Below are 24,891 nucleotides of genomic sequence, written 5' to 3'. Positions count from 1 at the left end.
CCCCCCCGCGCCCCCCGGCGACGTGCAACTCACGCGACGGGTCCGTCACGTGTGCGCGCTGACGTGACGCGCAGCACCGGCGAGATGTGGCGCCGCCAGCGCTCCGAACGACCGGTGAGCGCGCGCAGCGGCGGGGGCGGGGGAAGGTGTGTGACAGCGCTGCCCTGCCATGGCAACCGCGCCCCTGCCCGCCGCCCTGTGCCAGCGGGATCCGGGGCGCGGGGCTGCCGCCGTCCTGCCGGGTGCGGCGGAGGAGCGGGCAGACAGCCGCTCCCAGGCTGGGTTATTTCCCCCCCCGCCAAGCCCGTGCCCGTTCCGGCGCCCCGGGAGGGGGCTCCGCTGGGGTGTGACGCCGGGCGGTCGTCAGGGGGTGGTGTGACACCCGAGGAGCCGGCGGCGTTTCCGTTACTCCGCGGCGCTGCCGGCTGGGGCGGGCAGAAGGACGCGCTGTGCTGATCGCGTCACAGCTGTGGGTGGCTGGTGAGGAGGAAACAGGAGTATCTGTGCTCGCTGTCACCGTCCCGGCTGCGGGCAGGGCTGCGGGATCCGGGCGCCGGGCTGGCCGCCGCCGCCGCCGGGAGGTTTGCTTGGGGAGAGCAGATGAAGGCGGGGAAATTATTTGAGGTGTGCTCAGTGTAGGGTTGCGGCTGCTTGACGTGGAGAAAGGGAGAATGCTTTGGCGATGAGGTGTGTAAAAGTTAAGGCAGCGAGGTTTGGGGAAGGGCTGTCACGGTGCCCGGCCCCGGGTTGTCACTCTTGGTGAAGCTCTGGCGAAGCTTTCAGGGCGCACAGCTGGCAGCGTCCTGCTGACATTTCCCCTGATTTCTCCCCAGGCTCAGACTGAAGCGAAATCTCCCCCCACCCAGAATCTCCCTGCACCCAAAATCGGTTTTCTGAGAATAACGGTTGACCCTACAAAAGATGTTCTTTGCAGCCCCTGCAGGTCTGCAGTTGGGCAGCTGTCAAGGGACGGCCCCCGACACCCCGCAGGACGGCAACGCCGCCGGCTCTTCCGAAGCCGTCTGGCGATAGTGGAATAGGAAAGCTGAAAACCTACTTGATCAGAAGTCAGAATAAATAAATAATGTGTATTTGGAACCTCAGTACCGGGACAAGATTAAAACTGCTGATAACACGTGTTTGTGAGTTTGTTCTATTTTTTTTTTTCCCCTAACGTTTAAAGCTCTAGATCGAGAATTTTACGGAAAAAGTATGTGTACAAAGAATATCAGGCCACTATCTTTATGGAGATGCTGGGAAATTCTGCCAATAAACTCAATTATTCCTTCTATAGTGATTTTTAAACGTACTTTTAAGGAGCCTAAATTTTTTGTCAAAACAATTCAAGGGGTTTTTGTGGTTTTTTCACTAATTAAAAATAAGTCCAGAAAAAATGTAATGACTTTTTGTTTCTGGAAAAAATAAGGTAAAAATATGTTTGTCTAGTCATGAGCAATAAGTGTAAAAGCTGCTCACCTGCGAAACAGATCTTGTTACCATAAGAGCTGCTCGTCTGGTAAATAGATTTTGTTACTGTTTTAGTGCAGAAAATAGACTTTCCATTCTCAATACTTTTTGTGTGCTTGAGCAATAAATAACAATATTAATTGAATTACGTAACTCATGTATTTTGTTAACTAACCTATTTGTCTCAATATTTATATATTGTAAATATTTCTAATTATCTTCTAATAATTTTCTTTATATCCAAACATTTCCCAATAATATTTTAGGAAACAGAAGTTCTTTTGTATCTCAGATACACTGCTTTTCCTTCCTCTCAGATGAGACAGATTCCTTTTTACAGGGAGATGTTCCTGTTGCTGTGGTGTGGGTTTTGCATGTTTTTTTTTTTTTTGTCAGAAATATTCAAGAATGTGGGTGAGACTTTCTTGTCTTGAAAATTACCAGTGTTTCTGTGTATGGTGAACTCTAAGGTTGTGTTTTGCTGTCTTAAGGTTTCTTATTATTATCCTGGAATTGTTTTTACTTTTGTTGTTTAAGGAGAGTTTGGGTGGCTATTTTTCTTTTTTCTTTTCTTCCTATTAATGCTTTCAGTCTGGGTAGTATCTATGCAGCATCCTGGTATTTTTGGATCGTACAGTCTGTGCAGTCTGTGTAAATGTTTTACTAACTTGTTGAACTCTGTTAACTTTCAACTTCTTGAAATTCATCCCATGTAATTATCTGAGTGTGTTTCACTGCTTGTATTGGGCAATGATAAACTCAGATTTGAATAAAGCAACTCGACCAATATTTTATGTGCTTCCATGACCTTGTAATTTGTCTGATACATAGTCCACTCCTACTAGCTGAAAGCGAAGGTGAAGTAGAGAAGGGCAGGCACAGTGTCTCTTGTCGCAGTGCTCAAAGGGGTTTTCGTTAGGAGTCTCTGGCATGGAGTAGCTGTTGCTTCTGTCCTGCTTCAGGTGTGTGCCTAACAGACTCACGATTGATATTGGTTATTACTACTCATTTATAAAGGCAGTAATTGGAGCCTGCTGATGGTGATCTGTGTGTTTTACCTGCTGAACTGTTTGCTAATATTAATGAACTTGTGCTTGTATTACTGTTACTCTGTTTACTCCTTTCTGTTTGTTGTTCATTTTATTCATCCTGTTGTATTCTGATAGCAGCTAGGATTTTAAGAGGAACTCTTCTGGAAATATTTTTCCTTCTCAGTAACTAATCTCTTGTCTACCTCTACTCTAAATTTTTTTCTTACATTCTTTTTTCTGACCCGCTCTTTCCAAAAAACTTTTCTTTTGCCATTTCTGTTATGCTCTGCCAATTTCCCTCACTTGTCTCTGATTTCTTACTTTCCTCATCTATTTTTATGCTTCTTGTGGACACTGTTTTGCTAGTGCACTTGATTACATGGTCTTCACCACTCATCAAAGAGGCTCAATGTGCTTTTTCCTTTCTTAACAAGGGTGGAGAAAAAGAAAATCCCGAAGTAGTGGTTTGTTGTTGGGTTTTTTTGTCCTTATGAGATGGAGTGGAAAAATGTCAGCGGAGAAGCAGAGAACAGAAAGTGTGTAAAGGTGGTGGATATCTGAGAGGGGATAGAGAAGAGGAGCTTAATGAGGGAGTGTTTCATGGGAGGCTAAAGCTAATCCACTGTTGGATCGGACAAGAAAAGTATGCGTTTGTGGTGGCGGTTGCTCAGATATTTTCAAATCATTGGAGATTCTGAGGCTTGCATAAGTGTCATGTGTGCAATTTGTAATAGGACTCTGGAGTTTGTTCTTAAGGCAGGTGCTTGGGTTGTATTTGTGATTGTTTGGTAAGCAAAATCCTTACATTGCATGAGAATAACAGCACCTCTTCTGACCTGCTTGGAAGGCAGCACTCATTAGTGTGCCTTATGTTCTGTTAAAACAGCATAGCTTCTTGGATTTTCAGTAGACCTCCTTGCTATGATGAAGCAAACATGGGGAGTGCCAGCTGCATTTTAGTACAAATCCATAGCTATGAAGCTGCCGAACAGCTCAGCACATTTCATGAACCCGCTTCAGGATAGAACTTTTCAGTTGTTACAGCTTAGAACTAGGTTTTTACTCATTTCCACGTAAAATGTGAATGCTTTAGAAACTATTACAGTTGGAGTTGATCTGTCACAGGGGGTGGCCGTGGCTATTGCGCATTTGTAGAATCATAAAGTCATTTCTTCCTCTTCTCAGAGTGAACTTCTAGGGCAGATGGGTCAAGAGCTTGTGCTTCTGCCTGCAGTGCTCTGCATTTGCCAGGAACAGGAGGATACAAATAAAGGTCACAGAAGAGGGCCATGGTTACCCATCTGTAGTGGACTGTGGGTTTTGTTTGCCCTGGAGATAGCTGGACACTTGCGTGAGTTAGACACTTGAATGACCCAGTGTGACATTGTTTACTGAAAACAGGTAAAAGTTAATGTCGCTTTACTGTAACTGGGGACAAAGGTGGAAATAATAAAAGTTGTACAAGGGCTTAATCTGGGATGAAAGGTAGTGGAGGATAAGTGAGTTCTTTGGGCATGGGAGGAAGGTGTGTGGAAATAGAGACTGTGGCAGGTTCACACAGAAAGGAAAGGGGAGGGGTTAGGATATTAGGAATGAATAAATGTAGGATAGAGGTGACAAAGATTTCATGAGAGTGAATGTAGTGGGGCTTAGCAGATCACTAGAAGGCAATAAAATGTGAGGGGTAGAGGTGGGTGAGGGTCTCAGGCAGAGCAGATGAACGGGCATATGAAACAGAATATTCAGTACTGTGGGTGGGTGGATGTGTTACCAAGTGTCTGGAGAATGACAAAGAGCTGTTTGCACCTTCTGTATGCTGAGTGCTCCTGCGTATATCAACACAGGCGGTACTGCATATGGTGTGGCATCTGGCCACATGCTCTTTTCTGCTGTTAAAATGCAAATAACAACCATAGCTATATAATCTTCTTCTCTTTGCCTAGGCACCTAATGAACCCTATCATTTCTGCGCCCTTATCTTTCCTTTACTAGCATTTCTTAGGAAAAAAATGCAAAGAGGTATGTGTTAACAGAAGGAAGATGTAGCTGTTGTGTCTTGATATCCAGTACTGCATCACACACCTTTGGGGCCTTGGCTTATTGACACTGATATTAGAAGCTGTGTAAGCAACCTCTGTGTTCAGGACAACTGGTCTAGGAGTGAGGGCGTGGTGGGTTTTGTTGAAGTTTTTTGTAATTCTGAAAATGAAAGCTGTGCCAGGAGAAAATTATGTAAAAAACAAAATGAAGACAGGAAGGAGAAGTATGAAAAATACTGAGAGGCAAAGCCCAGGTGCACCTGATGTCAGTCGCTTTTGTGCAACATGGGTGTTTCTTGGGGATGAGCATGCTGCTGGAAGGACATGCCCTCACTCTCTCTTTGTGCTGATCTCTTCCAGCAGCTGTTCTTAGCCCGAGGTAAAATTCTCTTTGTGACTCTGCATCACACTTGTGTTCTGCAATAGCATCTCAAGTGTGTAAATGTTAGGGCAAAGCAGTTTTGCCCTGAGCTCCATTTTGATGATGTTTCTTCTCAGATAACATTTGGACTTTCTGGAGGTTCTGGGGACTATAAGTGTTGAGAACCTTCAAGCCAAATTAGGTTTAAAAAATATCTAAAGTCAAAACTAGAATACTGGTAAGCAAACTACTATAACTCTTCTGCATTTGGGAAGTGGAGAAATCTTTATTTTGAAAGAACACAATGCTTAGATGCAGTTGTAGCACTAAGTGCAGTAAATCACAGCTTTTGGATGAGGTGTTGAAAAACATGTAAAGGGCAGAATATATGTATACAGAGTGGTTTGGTTTGTTTTGATTTTTTCTTCTCTATAGACTTTTTAAGGAAAGGGCTCTTGATAATTTCCATTCCTACTTTTTTCTCTACAGAACCTACTGCACCTCTTTGATTGCTGATCCGTGCTTGACTGCCTCAAGGGTTCCTGGCAAGATGGCATCTTCCAGACTTCCCATCCTTCTAGCACTGGCATTTTCCTCTTTGTCCTTTGTTCTTTCCCATTCAAACAGGGAGATGTGGTTTAAGCATTTCTTTCCACCTAACGTGTGCCCTATAGATGCCAAAGCAAACACTTTTTACGGCATAATGTTTGACGCAGGAAGCACTGGAACCCGAATTCACATTTACACGTTTGTGCAAAAGAGCCCAGGTAAGACCCTGTGCACTTGGATCATGTTGACTTAGGTGCCTGCTTCCCAAAAGAGATTATTTTTTCCAAAACAGCATTTGGGAACAACTGAAGTTTTCGACAATTTGTCCTTTAAATGATTCTCTGGCAGATTATTGTTGTAAATTAAAGAGTTATAAGCACTGAAGGTCTAGGCCATTTCCAAGAGAACTCCTATGTGCAGATGCACCACACTCCAGTGTATCTGTTGCTGTGCAGAGGTGCGCGAATTGGCTGTGCATGCAACAGGATTGAAGAGGGCGAATTAGCTTGGTAACAGTGAGCCAGCAAATCTGCAGAGGTTGAAGGCCGCTTTGTGGAACTCACCTAATAAGCCCTTCAAGGCCACTCATAGTACCTACGTGGCTTCACATGATTTCAACTTTTGTTTGGAAGGACTGGTACAATGTCCAGCTCTGACAGACTCGGCCTGACCTGTAAGATGCAATACTTGGGGTTGGCTTTTAGACCTAAGCTGCTCTGGGAGCAATGGTCACACTGGTTTGGCTTTGCAGTCAAATTCTTGAGCCCAGTCAGCTCTGTTCTCTGTGAGCTGGATGAATCACCTAAAGATAATCAGAAGTTGTTTGTGTATGTCTTAATATGCATTAGTATTTCACAATTAGCTTGGGGGCAGAAAGGGAAGGAAATTTTATTAAGATTAGGCAACAGTCATACCGTGTTACTATAACTGTTTGTAGTTCACAAATACAAAATGAACATACCTCTAATTATAACAATGTGTTCTTAACAAATTGTGAACTTGGAGGGTATAGGGGCAACATTCTATTAAACATGTTCCTGAAGTGAAGGTGGAGTTCTTGTTTTGGGAGGGGAATAATATTGTTTGCAAGGAGAAATCAAGGACAGTCACTTTACAAGGGTTGCAGACAACCTTTTGAAACTAAAGAAAAAGATTTGAGTTGGTTTTGACTGTTTCATTTAATGTTTTGTTTGTGTAGAAAACCTTCCAGAGTTGGAAGGGGAAATCTTTGAGTCTGTGAAGCCAGGTCTTTCTGCATATGCCGATCAGCCTGAAAAGGTAAAGCTCTCTTTCATTCCGCGTGAGTTGGTCCTGCTTCTACTAGAGTCAGCTGGAATCTCCCATCAGTTCAAGTATTACTAATTATAATTTTAGAGAGTCAACAAAAAATGTAGAGGTTCTACTGCTGCCTCTCCAAACCTGTTGCTCTACTTTTGTGAGTTAATTTGTACACAGTAAAAAGGGAGCTGTTATTTTACATATTTCTTCAACAGAACAGTGGCTTGATTAATTCCTTAAATGCTATGTATAACTAGACTATATGCTTTAGAGAATTTCAAAGACACTGTGATTTTTTGCCTCTAGCAGCATCCATATTCAATTATTATTTCCCCTATAGCTACCCCAAATATGAGTAAATATATGTTCCTGTCTCATTTACTAAAAATATTCTCAGTTTTTTTCATTTGGTTGAAATTTTCAGTTCTGATCACAGTTCAAAATGGGCATATTTTGTTTTGACCTGTTTAGTTTAGAAGTAAGAGGTTAAGACAGAGAAGGTCTTTTTTAGCCATGTTACACTGACAAGCAGAGAGGGTTCATTTCTCTGACTCCTAAAAATGTTTAATTTTTGTGTGTGTGTATAGTCAGATCTACAAAAGTTAATGGTTTTAATAACTTATGGAGAAGGGGAAAAATAAAGATGCAATTAGCAGGTTTAGTCAGGCCTTAATATTTATTCAAGTGCATTCTCTGCTTCTGTCATCAGACTTCCAATAATTTGTTTGATTCTTTGCTGTTATCTTTGGAATCGTGGCTTGAAAGTCAGTGCTTGGTGATAACATATGACTTGCTTCAGTCATGCTCAATTCAAATAGTTTATTACAGTTTGAGCTGAATAATGGTTTAGGCACAGGCAGTTACTCTTCTACTGCCTCAGGACTTCTGTTGTTTTGTTTGTATACAGAGTTTTTCAAAACACAGTTGGATGGTTCCATCTTCCACAATCAGCTGTATTAATTAACATACGAATTTATGATTGAGTAAGAAATTGAAGTTAGGTGTCAGTTAGGTGAATTCATGCACAGTACACTCATTCCACGCCACTCTATGGGATCAGCAGTCAGAAATATGCAACAGCAGCAAGAGCTAAAATAATCCTGTTGTTGTGATACACAGGGCCAGTGTTGAAGTGAGCAACCATTTTGCAGATCCCCCATGCTGACAGTGAGCTCTCTCACAAGCTAAAGGAGGTGCCAGAGAAATTCTAGATTAGATACTCTTATGTGCTTTAGCAGTCTTAGAGTTGGGGGCTGGCATAGGGGGAGTTTTGGGCTTCTCAGGTTGCTCAGTTGCATTCAGTGCTACAGGAATTTGAGTGAGAAACTTTAAGGAAAAGTGAATGGCTTTTGGATTTTTTTAAACATTGGGATTTCTCATTATTTCACTAAATTGTCTTGTTTATTGGGTAGGAGATGAGAAAAATTCACCCCAAAAGAAAATGCTAGACATTTCACAGGAGAATGTTTATTGCTAATGCCAAACTGTAATTGTTAGAGCAGTGTAAATAATTGAGAGCCCAGCAATGATGCCTGCACCTCATGTGGTAACCATTCTACAGCTGGAGTTTTAATTACACTAATTGCTGTGGGCACACTGGAATTCTTATATTGCGTTTAGTGAAATCTACCGACATTCCTCCTGACCTTTGCAGCTTCACTCAATAATTCTACCATTCAGTTTCATCATACTGCAAGATGTATAGTCAGATACTCAGTTCTGTCACCTCCCTCCATCCTTTCAAATAACACTTTCCACAAACAATGACATTTCTGTTACCTAGGATACATATCTGAATACACTTGTCCTTCCCATGCAGACATGCTCTCTAAGGTTCTTAGGAGCTGTCTAGCACAGTTTATATCCTTATCCTGGGGGTAGATGAGGTATACTCTGCTGTTGAATACTGGTTTCACTAGCATTGAGGGGGAGTTGGGAGGCCTGTTTTCTGCTGGCATGTAGGAGGAAACCATAAGTGAAACAAGATCTTTTTCCTTTTAGGGTGCTGAAAGCGTCAAAAGATTGCTGGACATGGCCATAGATGCTGTGCCACCTCATCTCTGGAAGAAGACCCCGGTAGTGTTAAAAGCCACAGCTGGACTGCGCTTGCTGTCAGAGGAGAAAGCTCAGGCTCTGCTTTTAGAGGTAATGCTGAGATCTTCTGGATGCACTAGTATTGCTCTCCGTGTTTCTTCTTTCATGATTCAGTTATCCATTCTATTTAGCATAAGAGAATTTCAGCTGTGGAAGGTGACTGTAATCCTGTGATAGCATGAAACTCATGGGCTTTACAGACTTTCTTGTATGGTCTTGAAATGCTTTGTCTTAATGTCAATAAGAGGCATGCAGAGAGAGACCTGCAATACTTGTTTCTTTCTTTCCTGGCCCTTGAAAGAAGAATAATTTTGTCTTCTCCACCCGCTTGTCTTACACTGCTGTGAAAATGAAAACTTTCTCTGTCACCATCAGAGCAGAACAAGGCTCTTAAGACCAAGGAATGTAATAATTAATTCTTTCTTCAGGTGAGAGAAGTCTTTGAGGAATCACCATTTCTTGTTCCAGAGGACAGTGTTAGCATAATGGACGGGTCTTATGAAGGTATGTTTTAGAAGGAGGAAAAAGCAAAAGCAAAGAGGAGTGGTGGAAAGAGAGATGTTTTATGGACATGAGAAGAAAAGTGAAATGTTCACTAAACTGAGGGAAAAAATAAAAGGTTTCTAGCTCTGTTTGAAACAATTCAACCCTGCTTTTATATGGAGGTGTTGATTACTTGGTCACCTGTTAGGCTACAAATGCAGATACACAAAGAGTTTTATGAGTTAGCTAGATGAAGTTTCATCCAAAACCACCTGAGGTTCCAGAAGAGGACCTCATCTCAGAAACAGGTAGGCAGGCTAACCAGCTGAAGCCTGCTCTTGGAAACTGGTAGGAAAAGAGATGGTGTCCACCCCTGAAAGGCTACATGATGATATATGGCAAGCTAGGGAGCTTTTGGAAAGTGCCTGATAAATTCTGTAATTTCAGTATTAAAAATAGTCTATTATGATTAGCTCATCAATTTTTTGAGATAAGCTTGGAAGCATTGGGCATATTAGAGGAGCATGAAAGATAATTGGCAAGTATTAAAAAATAGTTAACTAAATACATAATAAAATTTTAAAAAATTAAAATCTGATTGGAAAAATGCAGCAAGTAGAGTAGCAAAGGAGATAACCTAAAATACAAGAAAAGGTAAAATATTTTGTAGGTTTGGAGTGAGTGATGATGTTGCAGTGCAGAACAAACCACTGCAGCATTTTGGCTGCATAGCAGACATATTACCTTAGAGAACAGGCAGTTAATAATCCTTCAGTGTGGATGCCTGGTAAGAGCCATCTGTGACGTTAGGTTCAGTTCTGAACACTTCATTATGGCAGATATGTTACCAGTTTGGAAGGTATACAAGGAAAGCAAAAAGAATTATCACAATGCTTAAACAACTAGTAAATAGAAGAAGATTAAACAGCAAAATTTATCAATATGGGTCAAGAGAAAAGAAGTAGTAACATAAAATTTACAAGTGTTTGATGCAGTACGGTGCAATGCATAGTACGTCACTAGGGTTAACGGGTGAGCTATATAGAGGGGAGAAGTGTTGCACTGACAGGGAGCAGGACCAATGAGGCATAATAGAGCACAGTGCAGCCTGCCAAGATTTATTTAAAAATCCCACTTCTACTGTCACATGTTTGCCTGTGTTTGGGTGAGAATCATGCCAGCGCCAAGCAAGCCACTGGAGTCAGAGGAATTGTTTGTGTTTTACTGGTTGCCACTGTGTCTGTAGTGTAAATACAAAACCCACCAGATTAAAACACAAAGTGGCTATGTAGGCATTGTCAGAGTAGGAATTCAAATGCTGGCTGGGCAGAAGTGCCCAAGGAATCTTGTGCATTGTGTCAACCTGTTACTTCTTTGTACATTGTTTGGATAACAGACATGACTTGTACGTGCTGCAGTTGCATGGTTATTACAAATGTTCTACCTATCCCATATTATGAGATTTTAATGAATTAATAATGCATCATATCACTTAATTATAAGTTTGAATTAGTCTCTGAAGTATGAGGTGGTTGCATTAAGTTAGGAATGATTTGTAGGTAAATAAATAATGTGGACGGGTGTTAAGGGTGGGCGGGAGGTTGTGGGAGTATTCAGTGGTGACTTTTTTTTTGTCTTTTCACTCTTTGCAGGAATTTTAGCCTGGATCACTGTGAACTTTTTGACAGGTAGTTGATTCTGTATAATTTCTCTTTAAATATGAACTTGAGTCTTTCCTGTGGAGGTGATCACTCTTAAGTTCCTCTGCCATGGTTTCCATGTCCTGCTTTTCCTCTCCACTGTGGCACCAGTGCTAAAGCAGTGGATTGTCTTGGGCAGACTATGTTCTGAGCCACACCTGTAATAAGAAGAAGGCATCTTAATCCAGAAGGTGCCAGGATTTATTCAGAACTGGGATGCACTGGCAAGCTGGTTTCTGTAATATACATAGGGGAGTGGCACTGTTAATCTGTTAGAACATGGGAAACAGTGTTTTGCAATATTCTTTGTGAAGTATGCAACTAAAAATGGTGTAACAAGGAATGCACAGGTCCTTTAGCCCTGCTGGCTCTAAGAATTTCTGGGAATGTAATCTAGTGAAGAGAAAACCAGTACTCTAGTACCGAGCAGCAAAAAAGCTGCTCTGGTTGAAGAGAAATTATAATAGTTGGTTCTGCTCCTACTGTCCTTTCTCCCCTACTGCTCTTGATCAGCTGTATGGGGGTACCAGAATTTACGGACTCTCCCTGACAGTCTCCTACAGGAGCTACTTGTCTCTTACTTTCAGCTTTTGCTGGATACCTAGAGTTTTATCTGCCTTTGTCTCTTTGGAGGTGGAATTGGAATCCAGGAAGAAAGTCCTATGATTCTTTTTGTAATACCTTCTGTTTGCCTACATTTTCTCTGTGACGTTTTTTGTCTTCGAAGGGCAGCTCAGCCCTCCTGTATTGCGGTGATAATGCGATGACTCAGTGGCTGCCTGGCCGTGCATGCAGCATTTTGCACTTGGGGCTGTTCTGAGCGTGATGTTGTTTGCAGGGCAGCTGTCTGGCCAAAACCAGCACACTGTTGGGACGCTGGACTTGGGAGGAGCCTCAACCCAAATCACATTCCTGCCACGGTTTGAGGTGAGGAGTGGTTAGAAGTGTGCAGGGTTGGGACTGCAGGGCAGTGGAGAGAGAGCACTGCTGTGCTGTCTGATATCATTTTGTCAGCACTGGCACAAGCAGAACATCTGTGGTGTACAGAACATCTGCATTTCTGTTTCCTTTGACATCAGCTGTTGGCTGATAGGCACTTACAAACAACGGAGCCTGGATAACAAGAAAGGAAGCAAATGGGTAAAAACAAAGAGAAAAAGCTTTTGTTTTCTAGACCCAGGCTAGAAAAACCCTATCAGTGCAGACAATTATTTTGTATTCAATAAATGTAGAACATTTCCAGGGAGTATTCTTGCATATTACAAGGAATTTATGGTCTGCTCTGAGTTATTTTTTTTTATTTCCCCAGTCTGACACCAGATCCTCACTAAATTTTAGAGGGAGATGTCTCATGAGGCAAATGTCTTTTATAATAGTACAGCAAATATCTCTTTGTTTTCTTATAAATTTCTTCTCATTTTGTTTGAGGAGTCCCCTCTCTGCCCCTCAGCCTACCTCTGCTGGATTTGTCAGGAATTCTATAGCTCTTCAGAAAGAGTTTGAACTGGGACTCAGATCTACAGTTTGCATGGGAATATTACATGGGTATTGGAAGGGCACTGTAACATTCTATGCCTTGATACTGTGAAGTTGTTCTTGTCCCTCTTTCTGAAAGGGTCCTTTGTTTAACCTTTTTGTGTTTACAGAAATTATGATTCTCAAAGGTTGTTTGGGGCCCAGAAAACACATGTTTTTCATATCAGGATATTTTAATTCTGTGGTGGTGGGTCATGTTGAAACATGACGTGCAACCTTATCCTGTTCAGCAAAGTGTCTGCTGCTCTGGGCTTGCCCTCTGTTTTGTGTTGATAACACCTGCTCAAGTGGGCACTGGACCAACAGGAAAGGGTGTTGTATGTCAGGGTTTTGGAGAATAAATAGAGCGATGAAGTAAGCTGAACTGCAGCTCAGGATTCAAACCTCTCCTTAGAACCTTGCAGGAAAAGGCCTCCAGGGTTTGCTACTGACCAGGACCAATGGTGGGACTTCATAGGGCAGTGTGGATGTCAAGGTTCATGCTGTCTGCTTGTACACTCTGTCTGCTTCTCGCCTGTTTTCAAGTTCATACAAAAAACACACTACATAAGTCAGTATGTTTCTGAAGAGTTTTTCCCATCTGGCAGAATTAGCAGGGATTTCCCCCTTTGATTTGCAGAGGGTGTTTTTCCCTTCCTGTAATCCAATGCAGTCACATGTTAGCTCTTGTATTCATTTTGAACAAAATACTGTGACAGTAAGGTTCCTTAATGAAATACAGATTACAAGCAAATAGATGACATATAATGGTAACTGCAAGCTGGTGTTATGCTTTTCATGGTATTATTGCCAAAATTATAAGGAACTGAAAAGTAGTCATAATCATGATGAAATTGTCTGTCTGGTTTCTGCCTGATATGGGAGGGGTGTGAAGTTTCCTACATTTTTATGAAAGTAGGGCATGAAAAATGCCAGTTGTTTTTTCCAAACTTTTTTTTTTTTCCCAATATCTCTCCATTTAGAAGTTTTTGTGATGTAAGATTTAGGAACAGAACTCAAAATGTGGCAGGGTCTGGGTGTGTAGGGTCAAGGATGTGACTGCCATTCCAATTAAAACCTGCCTGACGCCCAAAACAAATTTCAGTTTGTATTTGTTCAGGAGAAACTCAAGCTGAATACTGCTGAATCGCTTTCACCTTTGAGGAGGCTTCCGTCTAGGACTCTACAATTCCAGCCCTGTTGGGTGCTTTTTGCTGTGTCTGGTTACTTGAATGGTAACCACAGGGACTTTGCAGCTTCAGTCCTCTCTGAGATTCTGCTGCTTGGCCCAGAGTAAGAGTGTCCGATATGAATGTTTAGGGCTAAGAAGGAGTGGAAGAATGAGGTCACTAGCAGAGGAGAGACAGATACTGGGTTTGAGGTCTTGGGAACTGGAAACAAAGGAACAGTAAATGGGCCCTAAACTGGTTCAGATTTACAAGAATATGAGAGTTAGTCTGGCAAGAAGGACTGAGTACCAGTGGGGCAGAGGTGTGCGTGGAGTGAGGACTGTGAAAAGAGGGAAACTGAAGGTGGTAAAACAAGAGGTTAATTTAGAGGAAAGCTCTTAAACTAGGAGTTGAAGCAGCCCTAAGACTGGGAGTGAGCAGTCACAGTGTTTCCTTGTGTATTAGCATGACATTTAACATGGTGAAAATGGGGCCTGTACTTTGCATTTTTAATTCCTCTTAGTTTCTGAACTGAGATGTCTAATCTGACTTGTGAAAGGCCATAGTGCTTCTAGTGCAGCAGATTTCGGTGGGCACTCTGTTTATATGGTCTAGCACATAAATACTCTGAAAAAATTCAAGTATCCTGGATTAGAAAGTATTTTCATCCTAATCTGTTGTGCTTCTGTATTATACATTGAAATAATACAAAGATGGATATAAATAAACTCAGTGTTAAAAGCTGCAGATATTGGAACGGTTGACACCGTTGGAAAACTGGTTTTTGTTTTCAAAGCGGATCAGACAATTGTGCAGTAAACCCTATGGGTATATCTGTGATGTCACATCAAGTTGGTTATTCTTTATTGCGTTATAGTAACTAAAAGATTTCTTCTTTTACTTAACTTTTAGGAAACTTTGAAGGAAACCCCTGATGATTTTCTTACTTCGTTTGAAATGTTTAATAGCACCTACAAGCTCTATACCCACAGGTGAGGAGCAAAAAGGCTGCTGTCTCCACTGGAGAAGTCAGTCTTCCTGCAGCCTCTGAGCTAACCACAAATGGTCATGTCATCCAGCTGTGACTTTTTTGCTAATTTTCTTATCTGCTTGAAACATTAGTTGAAGTGGAACATGACATTAGTTGACTGGAAACATTCCAGGATCATGGTTAATATCACTGCAAGGGAATATTAGTCAGTCTGTCAAATGAAGAGGAAGTATTATGAGTCACTATATTTAAGGAGAAGAATTCTTGTTACTAGATTCAAGCCGAATATTCTGGACCAAGCAGAAAGGCGGATATTGTGCCAGTAGTCAGAACTAAACCTGGTCAGAGGTTTGGAAAGAGGACTTTTTTCCTTCTTAGTTCTTAGTTTGAAATGGCACATCTCATTGGCAGCTGGACAAAAAGTAAACCCTAGACTGATGTAAACCAAAGAGAGACTACCACAGGCAGCTGATACAGACCACGGAACACAACAGATTCTTGAACCAATTGGAGTGGATACTTGGCCTGGAATAATATAATTGTGCTTACTGCATTAAGCTGACCAGTTTCTGAGATGTCTGCAGTGAAATCCAGAGAGTTTACCCGCATGACTTACAGTCCAATGAGAACTCAACCATGTATAACAGAGACTTGGTCTCAGCCCATTACTAGTGGGGTAAAGTTTATCATTTCAGTTCCAGAATATGCTTATTTGATAGCAAAGCTGGTTTTATATTCTACACTCTCCTACTGCTTATATTTGCTGGTGTAACTGATTGCTGTATTCCATCAATACAGTCCATTAGATCAATTAAAGTAATTGGGATTGAAAATCTCCTAAAAATGAGGGAGCTGGAGGTTAAACTCTAATTAGCCTGTAGATGCTTCAATTGACATGACTAAAGGGATTAGAAGCCCAAAACAGAGGTGGGAATGAAAGGCCAACGCGTTTTTAATCCAGCTGTGTTGCTGAAGTCAGGAACATGTAATGACATTCTCATAAATGCTGTTCACGTTCTAGCTTGTGATGAGAATAGCAGTAATCTGTGGAGTTAAACAGAGGTGCATTTCACACAAAGGCACAGCTCCCATTTAATGGGAGGTTCTGCAGGTTCTCCTGTTAGTTCTGCCCTAAGAACATGAAGTCTTATGTGTCTGACAGAAGAATGGCACATCCTATTCCCCATGCACTCCTCACATACCACTTCCTTCTCCTACATTTTTAGGATTGTGCATTTTTGCTTTTATCAATGTCTTGTAGAAATGTCTCATCAGCTCTAACCACTTTTTTACAGTTTTAGATTTACCCATTTTACAGGTGTCTGCAACTCTTGGGTTTGTGTCACTCTATTGGTACTTGGCATTGTTCTGGCAAAGGCAACCCTCTGTCTTAGAGAGTGGAGACTTGTGGGAAGCAGAGGAAGGAAATTTGATTTGGGTGTTCCAGGATTTAGGAAGAGCCTATGGGTGAAGTATACCAGATGTGCAAGAATGAAAACTCTTGTGTCTGTCTTTGTTTGCAGCTATTTGGGGTTTGGACTAAAAGCTGCCAGACTAGCAACGCTTGGAGCTTTGAATGTGGAAGGTATGGTCGTATCATAAAACATCCAAGATTTTTGAAGAGATAGTTGGACTTAGTGTTGTGTCAGCAGTTCATTTCCTGTGTCTTCACTTCTGTATGCTGTGCCTTTCTATGTTTTCACTGGTATAGATCTGTCTGAAAACAGGCTACTGCTTGTTAAGGAGGTGTCTTGTGAGACAGCTGCTTTTACCTATTTCCAGATTCAGCCAGCAGTGAGACTGAGTGCAAATTCCAGAAAATCACCCATGGGAATATACAAACACCATATAGACATGGCCAGCCACAAACTCACAGCTCTACAAGTATCCACAGAAACACAAACAGCACTAATAGATCCTTTTCCTAAGGATTGCTGCTTAGGCCAAACCCACTTTATAATATAGATTTTTCCGGTATCTGCCTAGCCCACTGTGTTCCCCCAGGCCTCCTGTTGGATTCACTGACTAATCTAGCTTGAAGTCCACAAACATTTCACACACACTGTCACTCACAAACGTGAATGCATACTCACATTCCTGAGTCTTCCCAGTCTCTGACCCAGGCCGTAAGTTCTTCCAGTCCTCATGCCCAGACCTTGGGCCTTTTGTCCAGTCTCTGGACAGTACCTGGGGTCTTTCCACCTTCTGGATTCATACTTGCAAGCTAGATGGACTTGTGTTAGTTACTGGAATGTACTCAAAAGTAGTTTGAAACAGAATTTAAGAAGAAGATAGGGCAGACTGCAGCAACTGGTCACAAGGCTCAAACAGAGAAGCATACTGGCCAGCTGCCTGCTTAGTTGCAATTGCCTTCTTCTACCATCCCCTCCATTTTCCCACACTTGTGCTTCCCTGATCCCTTGCTTGCCCCTTTCCCTACATTTGAGCCTGCCCCTAAACATCCTGTAGTAAATTTTGCACAGTTCCATAATCCCCCTCAATCACTGTGTAAGAAGTTTCCTTTCCCTGTGAGACCTGTACTGGCCACAATAATAATGTTTTCTTCTCATCAGTTACAGTATTTCTGGTTGAACCCTCCAAGGGTACATTCAGTGGTTCCTGTAGTGGCCATTGATCTTAGGAGTTTTTGTCTTTGTTGCTCAGTCATTTTGTTTGTCTCGGTTATCTGGTGTTTGTTAGGGTTTGTCTATCTGTGTGTTTATTACCTCTCATTTCTTCTCTTCTGTGATGGGCAGGCATTATCCAGATATCCTTGTACCATTTATCTCTCATTAACAAATGACAAGCCCAACCACTCTGCAGCTCACAGAGCAAAATAGCCACAACTTTTCCAGACTGAGATTGGTCTGTAATTCATAATCATGTGCAGCATCTGTCAATTCAGATTTTCTTACTTTTGCTTAAAGACCTTAATAAGGCTTTCAGCCTTTTCTGGTTCTGCATATTGATTGATAACTGTGTTAACATTTACCCTTTGACTCTCCCCTCTGGTTTCATTCCAGCTGTGGATGGACAAATGTTCCGCAGTTCTTGTTTGCCAAAGCAGCTGGAGGCAGAGTGGCATTTCGGGGGAGTGAAATACCAGTATGGTGGCAACAAAGAAGGTAAGCTAAGGAGACTTGTTGCTTCTTGTAAGATAAGTCTTGTCTTCAGAATCTGAGATTTTTCTTGGCAGATACTTCATCAGTTACCTTGTGTTGTGAAGGATACCTGCCCGATCATAATGTGGACTTTTGACAGAGCCAAAGCAAAATCTGAGGCTTTAAGAGTAGCTGACCTGTACCGTCCATATTCTGGCTCTGATCTCTTATTACAAATACTACTTGTATAAGAAATGTGAAGTTACTTGTGCAAGTAAGAGAGTTTTTCTGAGGCTTTGAGCTAAGTACAAAAACTCAGGCTATGTTAGGGTACAATAACTGGTAGGCCAAAGTGTATCTATCTCACTTGTGGAACTTTTTCATAAGATACTATCCCTAATGCTGCATCCAGGGGGTGAAGCTGCTGCCATCAGTGCCTAGAACACACTCCTTTGGTGAATTGTGTTGCTCTGCTTTACAACAGGGAAACATGAGAACTGACTTGCAGATTTGGTGTATGTGGGTTGATAAAATGATGATGTGATGGGGAGGGAAATTAAGGTTTTATCCAGCAGGTGGTAGCAAAAGTAAATGAAATGTTCTGTGATCTGCAGACCACAGAACATAACAGTGGGAGTTTTGCCTGATGTGGAGGAAGCTTTTCATGCACCTACTGCTAGTTTGCTCAGCACACCTTTCAGATATTGCTATGATCTGCTCTAACCAGTTCCACTTGATAGCGATCTAGAGTCCTTGCCTGCATGCAGGTGCCATGATGGGTTACAGCAGGGATATATAAGCTCTTCTCACCTTTTCTGATGCTTTCATTTCTGCTTCTTCCCTTTTTCATCCTATTGCCACTGATTCTTCCATCACCTGGATATGCCTCTTGGGCTCACCCCGTCTGTGTTTGTCCTGACAGGAGAAACAGGATTCAAGCCTTGCTACTTGGAAGTACTCAAGGTTGTCAAAGGGAAACTACACCAACCAGATGAGATTCGTGGAAGTTCCTTCTATGCTTTCTCCTATTACTATGACCGTGCAGTTGACACCAACCTAATTGGTAAATTGGTTTGGGATAACATACTATGTGTGAGCATGTCAACCAGAAGGTAGACAGAGGAACCCTGGAGACTGGAGCCACGGGGAGCAGTGAAGAGGAACGGTGTTGAGAAATACATGAAATGCCTTCAGGGAATGTGTATCTGTCAGTGCAGTTTGATGTTCAGAGTTCAGCAAAAGAGACTTGTGCTCTGAGTTCCAGTGATACTTGCAGCTCTGTCCTCTGTTACCAACAGATCTCACTCTTAGCCCAGTATGACCAAGTTGCACTCTAGGAACAACTTAGGTATAGAACACAAATGCTTTCAAGTTTATTACGATGTTTTCTCACCTCTTCCTTTTCAGATTATGAACGGGGAGGTGTTCTGGAGGTTAAAGATTTTGAAAGAAAAGCCAAAGAAGGTAATTGTCGTGAGACTTCCGAAACCGGTGGGCTTGAAAAATAACAAAAATGTGAATGTCTGTAGGGAGTACCTAATGTGAGTTTGACTTTTGGAAAAAAGTTTGTTTAAACTTACTCCATTTACACCTTCCTTGCCATGTTAGCACTGATAGAGCAATGAGGGGAGACAAAGTATTAGCAGCTTCCCAGTTGTGTTCAGGAGAGAAGGGAGGTGATAGTTCATGAATGTAAGTACAAAAGAGAGTTTGCTGTATCAAGAGCTCCTGCTGTCAAACTGCAGCTCTCTTGAGTTTAAAACAATGCTGACTTCTGTAAGTGTCACCTTAAATCCTTCTTAATCTCTAACAGGAGAGAGCAGAGCTTAAGTCTGACAGCCTCTTCTGCATTCCTTTCCCTTGCTCTGACTTTTTTTGTGAATGCTTGTTCTGGTTTTGTACCTCCTCCTGTGAAAAAAGAGCTGCTGCCTTGCTATGCTATTGATGGCTGAAACCTTAGCTTACAGAGCAAGACATTACCTCTGAATTGTGATCATCCTCGTGATGATTAGTAGACCATATTTGTCACCACAAGATGCTGAATTATGTAGTACAGGAACGACTTATTTCTAAAATATGACCTAAATCTAATGATTTTTCAGTTAAACTTAATTTCCGTAGAAATCCAAATGGTTTGGAACAGGGGGATTAGGCTCTAAAGTGTGGGGTGTTTGTTTTCCCCCTGGATACTGAGAGAGCTTATTTCCAAAGGTGCAGCTAAGATGTTATCTAACAAACACCATCAAACCATTTATTTAGCTTTAAAGCATCAGGAGATCAATTCTGTGATCCTAAATTAACACTCCTCTTTCTCATTTCAATAGTAGGAAGCTGCTGCTTATCAGTTTCCTAAAAGAAATGAACTCTGCTCTTGATGCTTGTAGAACAGGGCAGTAACAGTAGGCCTAGAAGATGCCGCTTAGTGTAAATCCATTTCTGAGTCACTGCCACACTTACTGTGGCACCTTGACTTAGCTGCTGTGAGTGGTTGGTTGGGCAGTAGCCTCTTTCATGTCCTTTGACATGTGGTTGGAAAAAAAATTAAAGAAGCTGCCAGCCTAGAAGGTGGAGTCCATTGCTGGAGCTATCTTTGGAGACTAGGCAAGGAAGACAAATGATGCTGCGTTCGCCCTGCCAGTTATCAGTTGAACAGAGATTCAGGCTTCAAGATAACTGTGTGGATTATGTTGCTGTAATAAAAGCTGTATTTCTGATAGAGTTAAGAGAAACTGGAAGTGCTACACAGTTTATTCTCCAGTGTTATAGAACAGTTGGGTGGCATGTACAATGTGTCATATGTATCCATTAATAGAAGTTGGTGGGTTGTTTTAGGGGGCTTTGGCTTGAGTGGATAACATGGATAAAAACTCCTTTATTTTGCTGAGATATCCTTTTTTTTTTTCTTCCATCTCTAGTCTGTGATAACATGGAAAGGTACAACTCAGCCAGTCCTTTCCTCTGCATGGATCTCACTTACATCACTGCTTTACTAAAGGAAGGTTTTGGATTTAGGGACAACACACTCTTACAGGTAAGAAACACAGTTGAATCCCAAAGCCAGCTTCCAAATTTCTCTCATCAATCAACATTCATTAGTTCATTTCCAGGGTCATTAGTGTAATTGTTGTCATCTGTGCAACATACAAATTTAGAGAACTGTTAGCAACAACGTATTTTTCTCCCTTTATAGTTAACAAAGAAAGTGAACAACATAGAGACAAGCTGGACTTTGGGTGCTACTTTTCACCTGCTGCAGTCTCTGGGGATAACCCACTGAGCCGTGTCATTCCTGTGGACTTCAGCATTTCTGAAAGGCTAAGAAAGTGAATTGAAATCTCCAGGTGTGTTGTTCAGCTGGAGCTGGTCACAGAGCAGAACATGGACCAAAGCTATAGAACAGATCTTCATGCAGGATAGGCACCGTGCATAATGAGAGTTGCCGCAATATGATTTATAGTTGTGATTGCCATAAATGATCCAGAAGCTGCCTTCTGAAAGTCAAGAGGCCTAAACTCCAGCAGAGTATCTGCAAGGGGCTCAAAGCCGGCTTTCACCAGCACATTGTAGAGCATCCCATTGCTAGAAGCACAGAGTATCTGGCATGTGGTGGTAGACTACAGACATGTGATTTCCCCTTCCCCTTTTATTTTAAACATACATAACTGACGTTTGCTCATGAGATGTTAAATACAGAAATTTAAGATGGCATCAAGTCATTCAGAGAAAAGTGAGCGCCTCTGGATGCTTCCAGCCTCAGCATTCCAAGTACCCAGCTGTTAGCTAATACATTGCAAAGACTCCAGCCTTTCAAGGGGCCTGCTACAAGCACACTTTGGGCATGGTTTTGGCAAAAGTGTTGGCTAAAATGTGGGTTATAACATACCAGGCATTTCTTTAGGCAGCAGTTGTTTCCTAAGCAGAATGTGCGCCTGGCTGTTGGTGTTCGTTTTGCTGCCTTTTACAGGTTGATGCCGCTATACCATGCATCTGGCTACCAGACCTGATAACGTGATTCATGTAGTTGTAACACATTGTGTTGGCACAACTAGACAGCACTGCCAGCAATTTAAACTCCACTGCCGAAAGAAATGCTTGTCACATTACACCCATGAGGACTTGAAGGGTGCAGCCAGCTGAAATGGCTGATCCAAGAGCTCACTTTGCTGCGAGAGGCAGTTTCATTTCTCTGCTCTCAGCAGGGTGCTCCCACAGCTGCCTTTCCTCTGATGCTGGTGCTCCCCAGGTTCTTCAGTGAACTCATTCACGACACCAAGCTTGAGTTAAATCAGCTCACCAGAGTCGACTGTAGCACTAGCACAAGGGAAATAAGCACTGCACAGCCTGGGAGAGCTGCTGGGCCAGCAAGCTGTTAGAACACCACTGCTTGTTTTGTCAGAGTGAGCTCTAAGGTGTGGTTTCCTATTTGAACGTGTGGACTTATTGCTTCCTGCGTTCTCCTCAGGAACCACCTCTGAATGCAGAGCTGTGGTGAAACAAGTTTTTTCAGTTGCTTAATAGATAAAAATAGGGGGAGTGACATTAGCATCAGAAACAGAGGGAGAGCAAGAACAGAGGTGGCTTTGCTTTCTTATCCCTTGTTTGCTTATCCATTGCCCATTTAAAATTGTCTCTAATTCAGTATGGTGCAGTTGGACCCATATGTATGCAGCCCTGCATTGCTCTGGAATTATATTTATTATATACAGCAGGGCTTTAGGAATAGTGCATCCAATGAAGGGGTTGCAGCTGTTGAGGAAGCCCAGGAGTTCTGTCAGGATAGTACAAAGCTTCTTGAGTAACAATTTTAAGTGGATTTTGCCATCGTTCACACCAAACACATAGAAGCAATGGAAGGTCAATATATTAAATAAAGCATCTTGTCAGATAGGCTAGAAAGCTGGCCTGTAGAATCCTGGTTTTCTTGTTTAATTGGCTGTAAAGAAAACCAAGATGGCTCAAATACCTTCAAGCTTCGAGTGCAGACCTTGCATTGTCCTAAATAGAAACAGCTGTAGAGACAACTTTTTCCACCCCATGAAATAGTTGGCATCTAGCTCATCTCTTTGCTCCTGTTTAGCAAAACTGTAATATCTTCTACTCACCATGGAATGTGTAACATCAAGATGAATTTACCCCACTCAAAAGAAGACAGGTGTTACTCGCATGACTAAGGAAGGCTTTTATCCACTAATCTCTTGCGATGAACACTTTCCTGTCAGGCCCTTACCGCTTTGCTATGACACACCTTTCCCACTTCCGTAAAACCAAAGACTTCACGCTACCTTCTCTGCAAAGTGGATTTGAAAATAATTGGTAATTGCCAGGAAGGGGAGGAAGTAGCACACTCAGGCCCTCACTAATCATTTCAAGCAGACTTAAAAGTCTTTTCAGAGACTTAGAAATTTGCCTTACTGTGAACATTAGTCCACTTCCTCTAGTTAGCAGCGTAAGTTTGACTGTGGCTGACTAAGCTACCCCTTCTCACATCTCAGGTTTTACAGCACCAGGGTGCAAGGTGTGCTTTTGATTGAACAAGTTCAGTCAGCAACAAGAGTCCAAGGGCTGGGGATGGAGCTAACTGGACTTGTCCCACCACTGAGACCTTGCTGTAAATTCAGGCTGTTTCTTTCACATATTATCTGCTCATCCTACCTGTCCTATCCCTTACCATAAGCTGTTTTGAGATCCATGTTGGGAGATTCCTCAGTGTCACATCAAAGTTCTGTCCCTTCCTCACTAGGAGCTTCTGTTTGAACATGAAGAAAGTTGTTGTGGCCTCTTCTCAACCACAAATATTTCTTACTCTCCTTCCTAGTGTTTGGCAAAACTTGGTATATGGTCTGGTCTGCACAATGAACACATTCATTTTGTCTTCACTGAACAACTGCATTCACATTCATATTCTCAAAGAGCACAGAGTAGGATGCAGTGGTTACTAGCCAGGCTGCATGACTCCTGAGAACTAGGTAATTTAATGATCCAAAAGTCTCAGTCTGAGCCAGTGCTATGACAAACTCTTACCACATCTTGGGGCTACAAGGCATAAGCAGTGAGGCTGTATTTGAAACAGGACAGAAAGGTGGGATGTGATGTGTAAGGAACAACCAGCAGCAGCATATCTGCCAACTGCACAGACGCTGGCCCCGAGGAGTACTGTGGGGCTGGGTTTTGTCTGAAGGGAGGGTGCTCTAGAACAAGACGGGTAGCCTGCAGAGGAAGTTTATTTTCTGCATTCTTTGCCTCAGACTCTGGTACTACAAATGCTAGGTGGGAGCATCTGCTTCCCAGCACCAAAGTTGCATGAAATCTGAATGCTCAGGGCCTTCCTTGGTCAGTGGCACAATTCATTCACTGAAGCATAACTGCTGCTCTCTACCAGGGGCCTGATTCTGCAGTCACAAGAGAAACAAAAACTCAGCTAAAGGTTTCTTTTGCGAGAAATTGCAGAATTGAACCACTGCTGTTTACGTCTGAGCTACTCAAGGTGGGTGGGGGATCTAGAGAAGCCAGTTGAGTCCTCACACTTACCCTAGTGCAATGGGATTATTTATTAGCATAACTAAAGACTCAGGAGCCTGTTAATAAAAGAGTTCTACTTGCAGCCTTGATTTTTATCTCCTCCTTCCTAACATCTTTTAGCTGGTCTCTAACAGGAACTGCCTGATATGAGTGACTGAAGAAGCACAAGTAATGGCTTTCAGTTCAAACCTTATGTTTCATTCTTTCTGCTGTTAATTCCCAGGAGTGGTTAACCATATGTGTAAATCTTGCCCACAGGCAGTGCTCACTTAATGTTGCGAGTGTCAAATGTCTAATGCAGAGGCTGGTGTTTGGAACCTAAGACAGAGTATCTTGAATATCTATTTTAGTAATTAAAGCATTTTTAACAGTGTTCAAGATGTTGTGGTGCAGTTTTCTTTCCTAGACATTATTGTTGTCTTGCATTTCTTTTTCACAGAGCCCTTAAGACTGGTAGGGAAAAGGGTCAAAGAGACAAATCAGTTTTAAGGCATATCTGTCATCACGAGTTGGCTCTCTACTGAAAGCTACCCCTCCTTTCTGAGTCCAGAAAGTGCTAGGAAGCCAGAGTGACACTACAGCTCTAGAAATCAT

General features: G+C 42.2%; 1 protein-coding gene across 5 annotated transcripts; it reads left to right on the top strand.

The window, feature by feature from the left end:
- The first annotated feature begins 9 nt into the window (after positions 1-9).
- ENTPD5 (ectonucleoside triphosphate diphosphohydrolase 5 (inactive)) lies at positions 10-24,675 on the top strand. 5 transcript variants are annotated; one of them, XM_065838511.2, is made up of 14 exons: positions 10-114; positions 5,388-5,665; positions 6,646-6,725; positions 8,727-8,870; positions 9,248-9,323; positions 10,955-10,990; positions 11,841-11,929; positions 14,599-14,678; positions 16,201-16,262; positions 17,701-17,802; positions 18,701-18,841; positions 19,186-19,242; positions 20,694-20,809; positions 20,969-24,675. In XM_065838511.2, exons 2-14 carry the CDS (start codon positions 5,449-5,451, stop codon positions 21,053-21,055), a joined length of 1,287 nt encoding a protein of 428 aa, XP_065694583.1. In that variant the 5' UTR covers positions 10-114; positions 5,388-5,448; the 3' UTR covers positions 21,056-24,675. The 5 variants fall into 5 exon arrangements, with proteins under 5 accessions (XP_065694583.1, XP_065694589.1, XP_065694581.1 ...); XM_065838517.2 differs by lacking the exon at positions 10-114 and adding an exon at positions 490-581; XM_065838509.2 differs by lacking the exon at positions 10-114 and adding an exon at positions 586-687.
- Positions 24,676-24,891: the final 216 nt, after the last annotated feature.

This window comes from Patagioenas fasciata, chromosome 5 (genome assembly GCF_037038585.1).
Source record: "Patagioenas fasciata isolate bPatFas1 chromosome 5, bPatFas1.hap1, whole genome shotgun sequence".
NCBI lineage: Eukaryota > Metazoa > Chordata > Aves > Columbiformes > Columbidae > Patagioenas > Patagioenas fasciata.
The sequence above is the reverse complement of the archived record's forward strand: the minus strand, read 5'-3'. Positions and strand labels throughout refer to the sequence as shown.

Excerpts from the sequence above, each read along its gene's own strand:
- ENTPD5 (XM_065838509.2), top strand. Across the intron at positions 8,871-9,247 it reads CTCAGGCTCTGCTTTTAGAG|GTGAGAGAAGTCTTTGAGGA; the intron begins GTAATGCTGAGA and ends TTCTTTCTTCAG. Across the intron at positions 17,803-18,700 it reads GTATGGTGGCAACAAAGAAG|GAGAAACAGGATTCAAGCCT; the intron begins GTAAGCTAAGGA and ends TTGTCCTGACAG.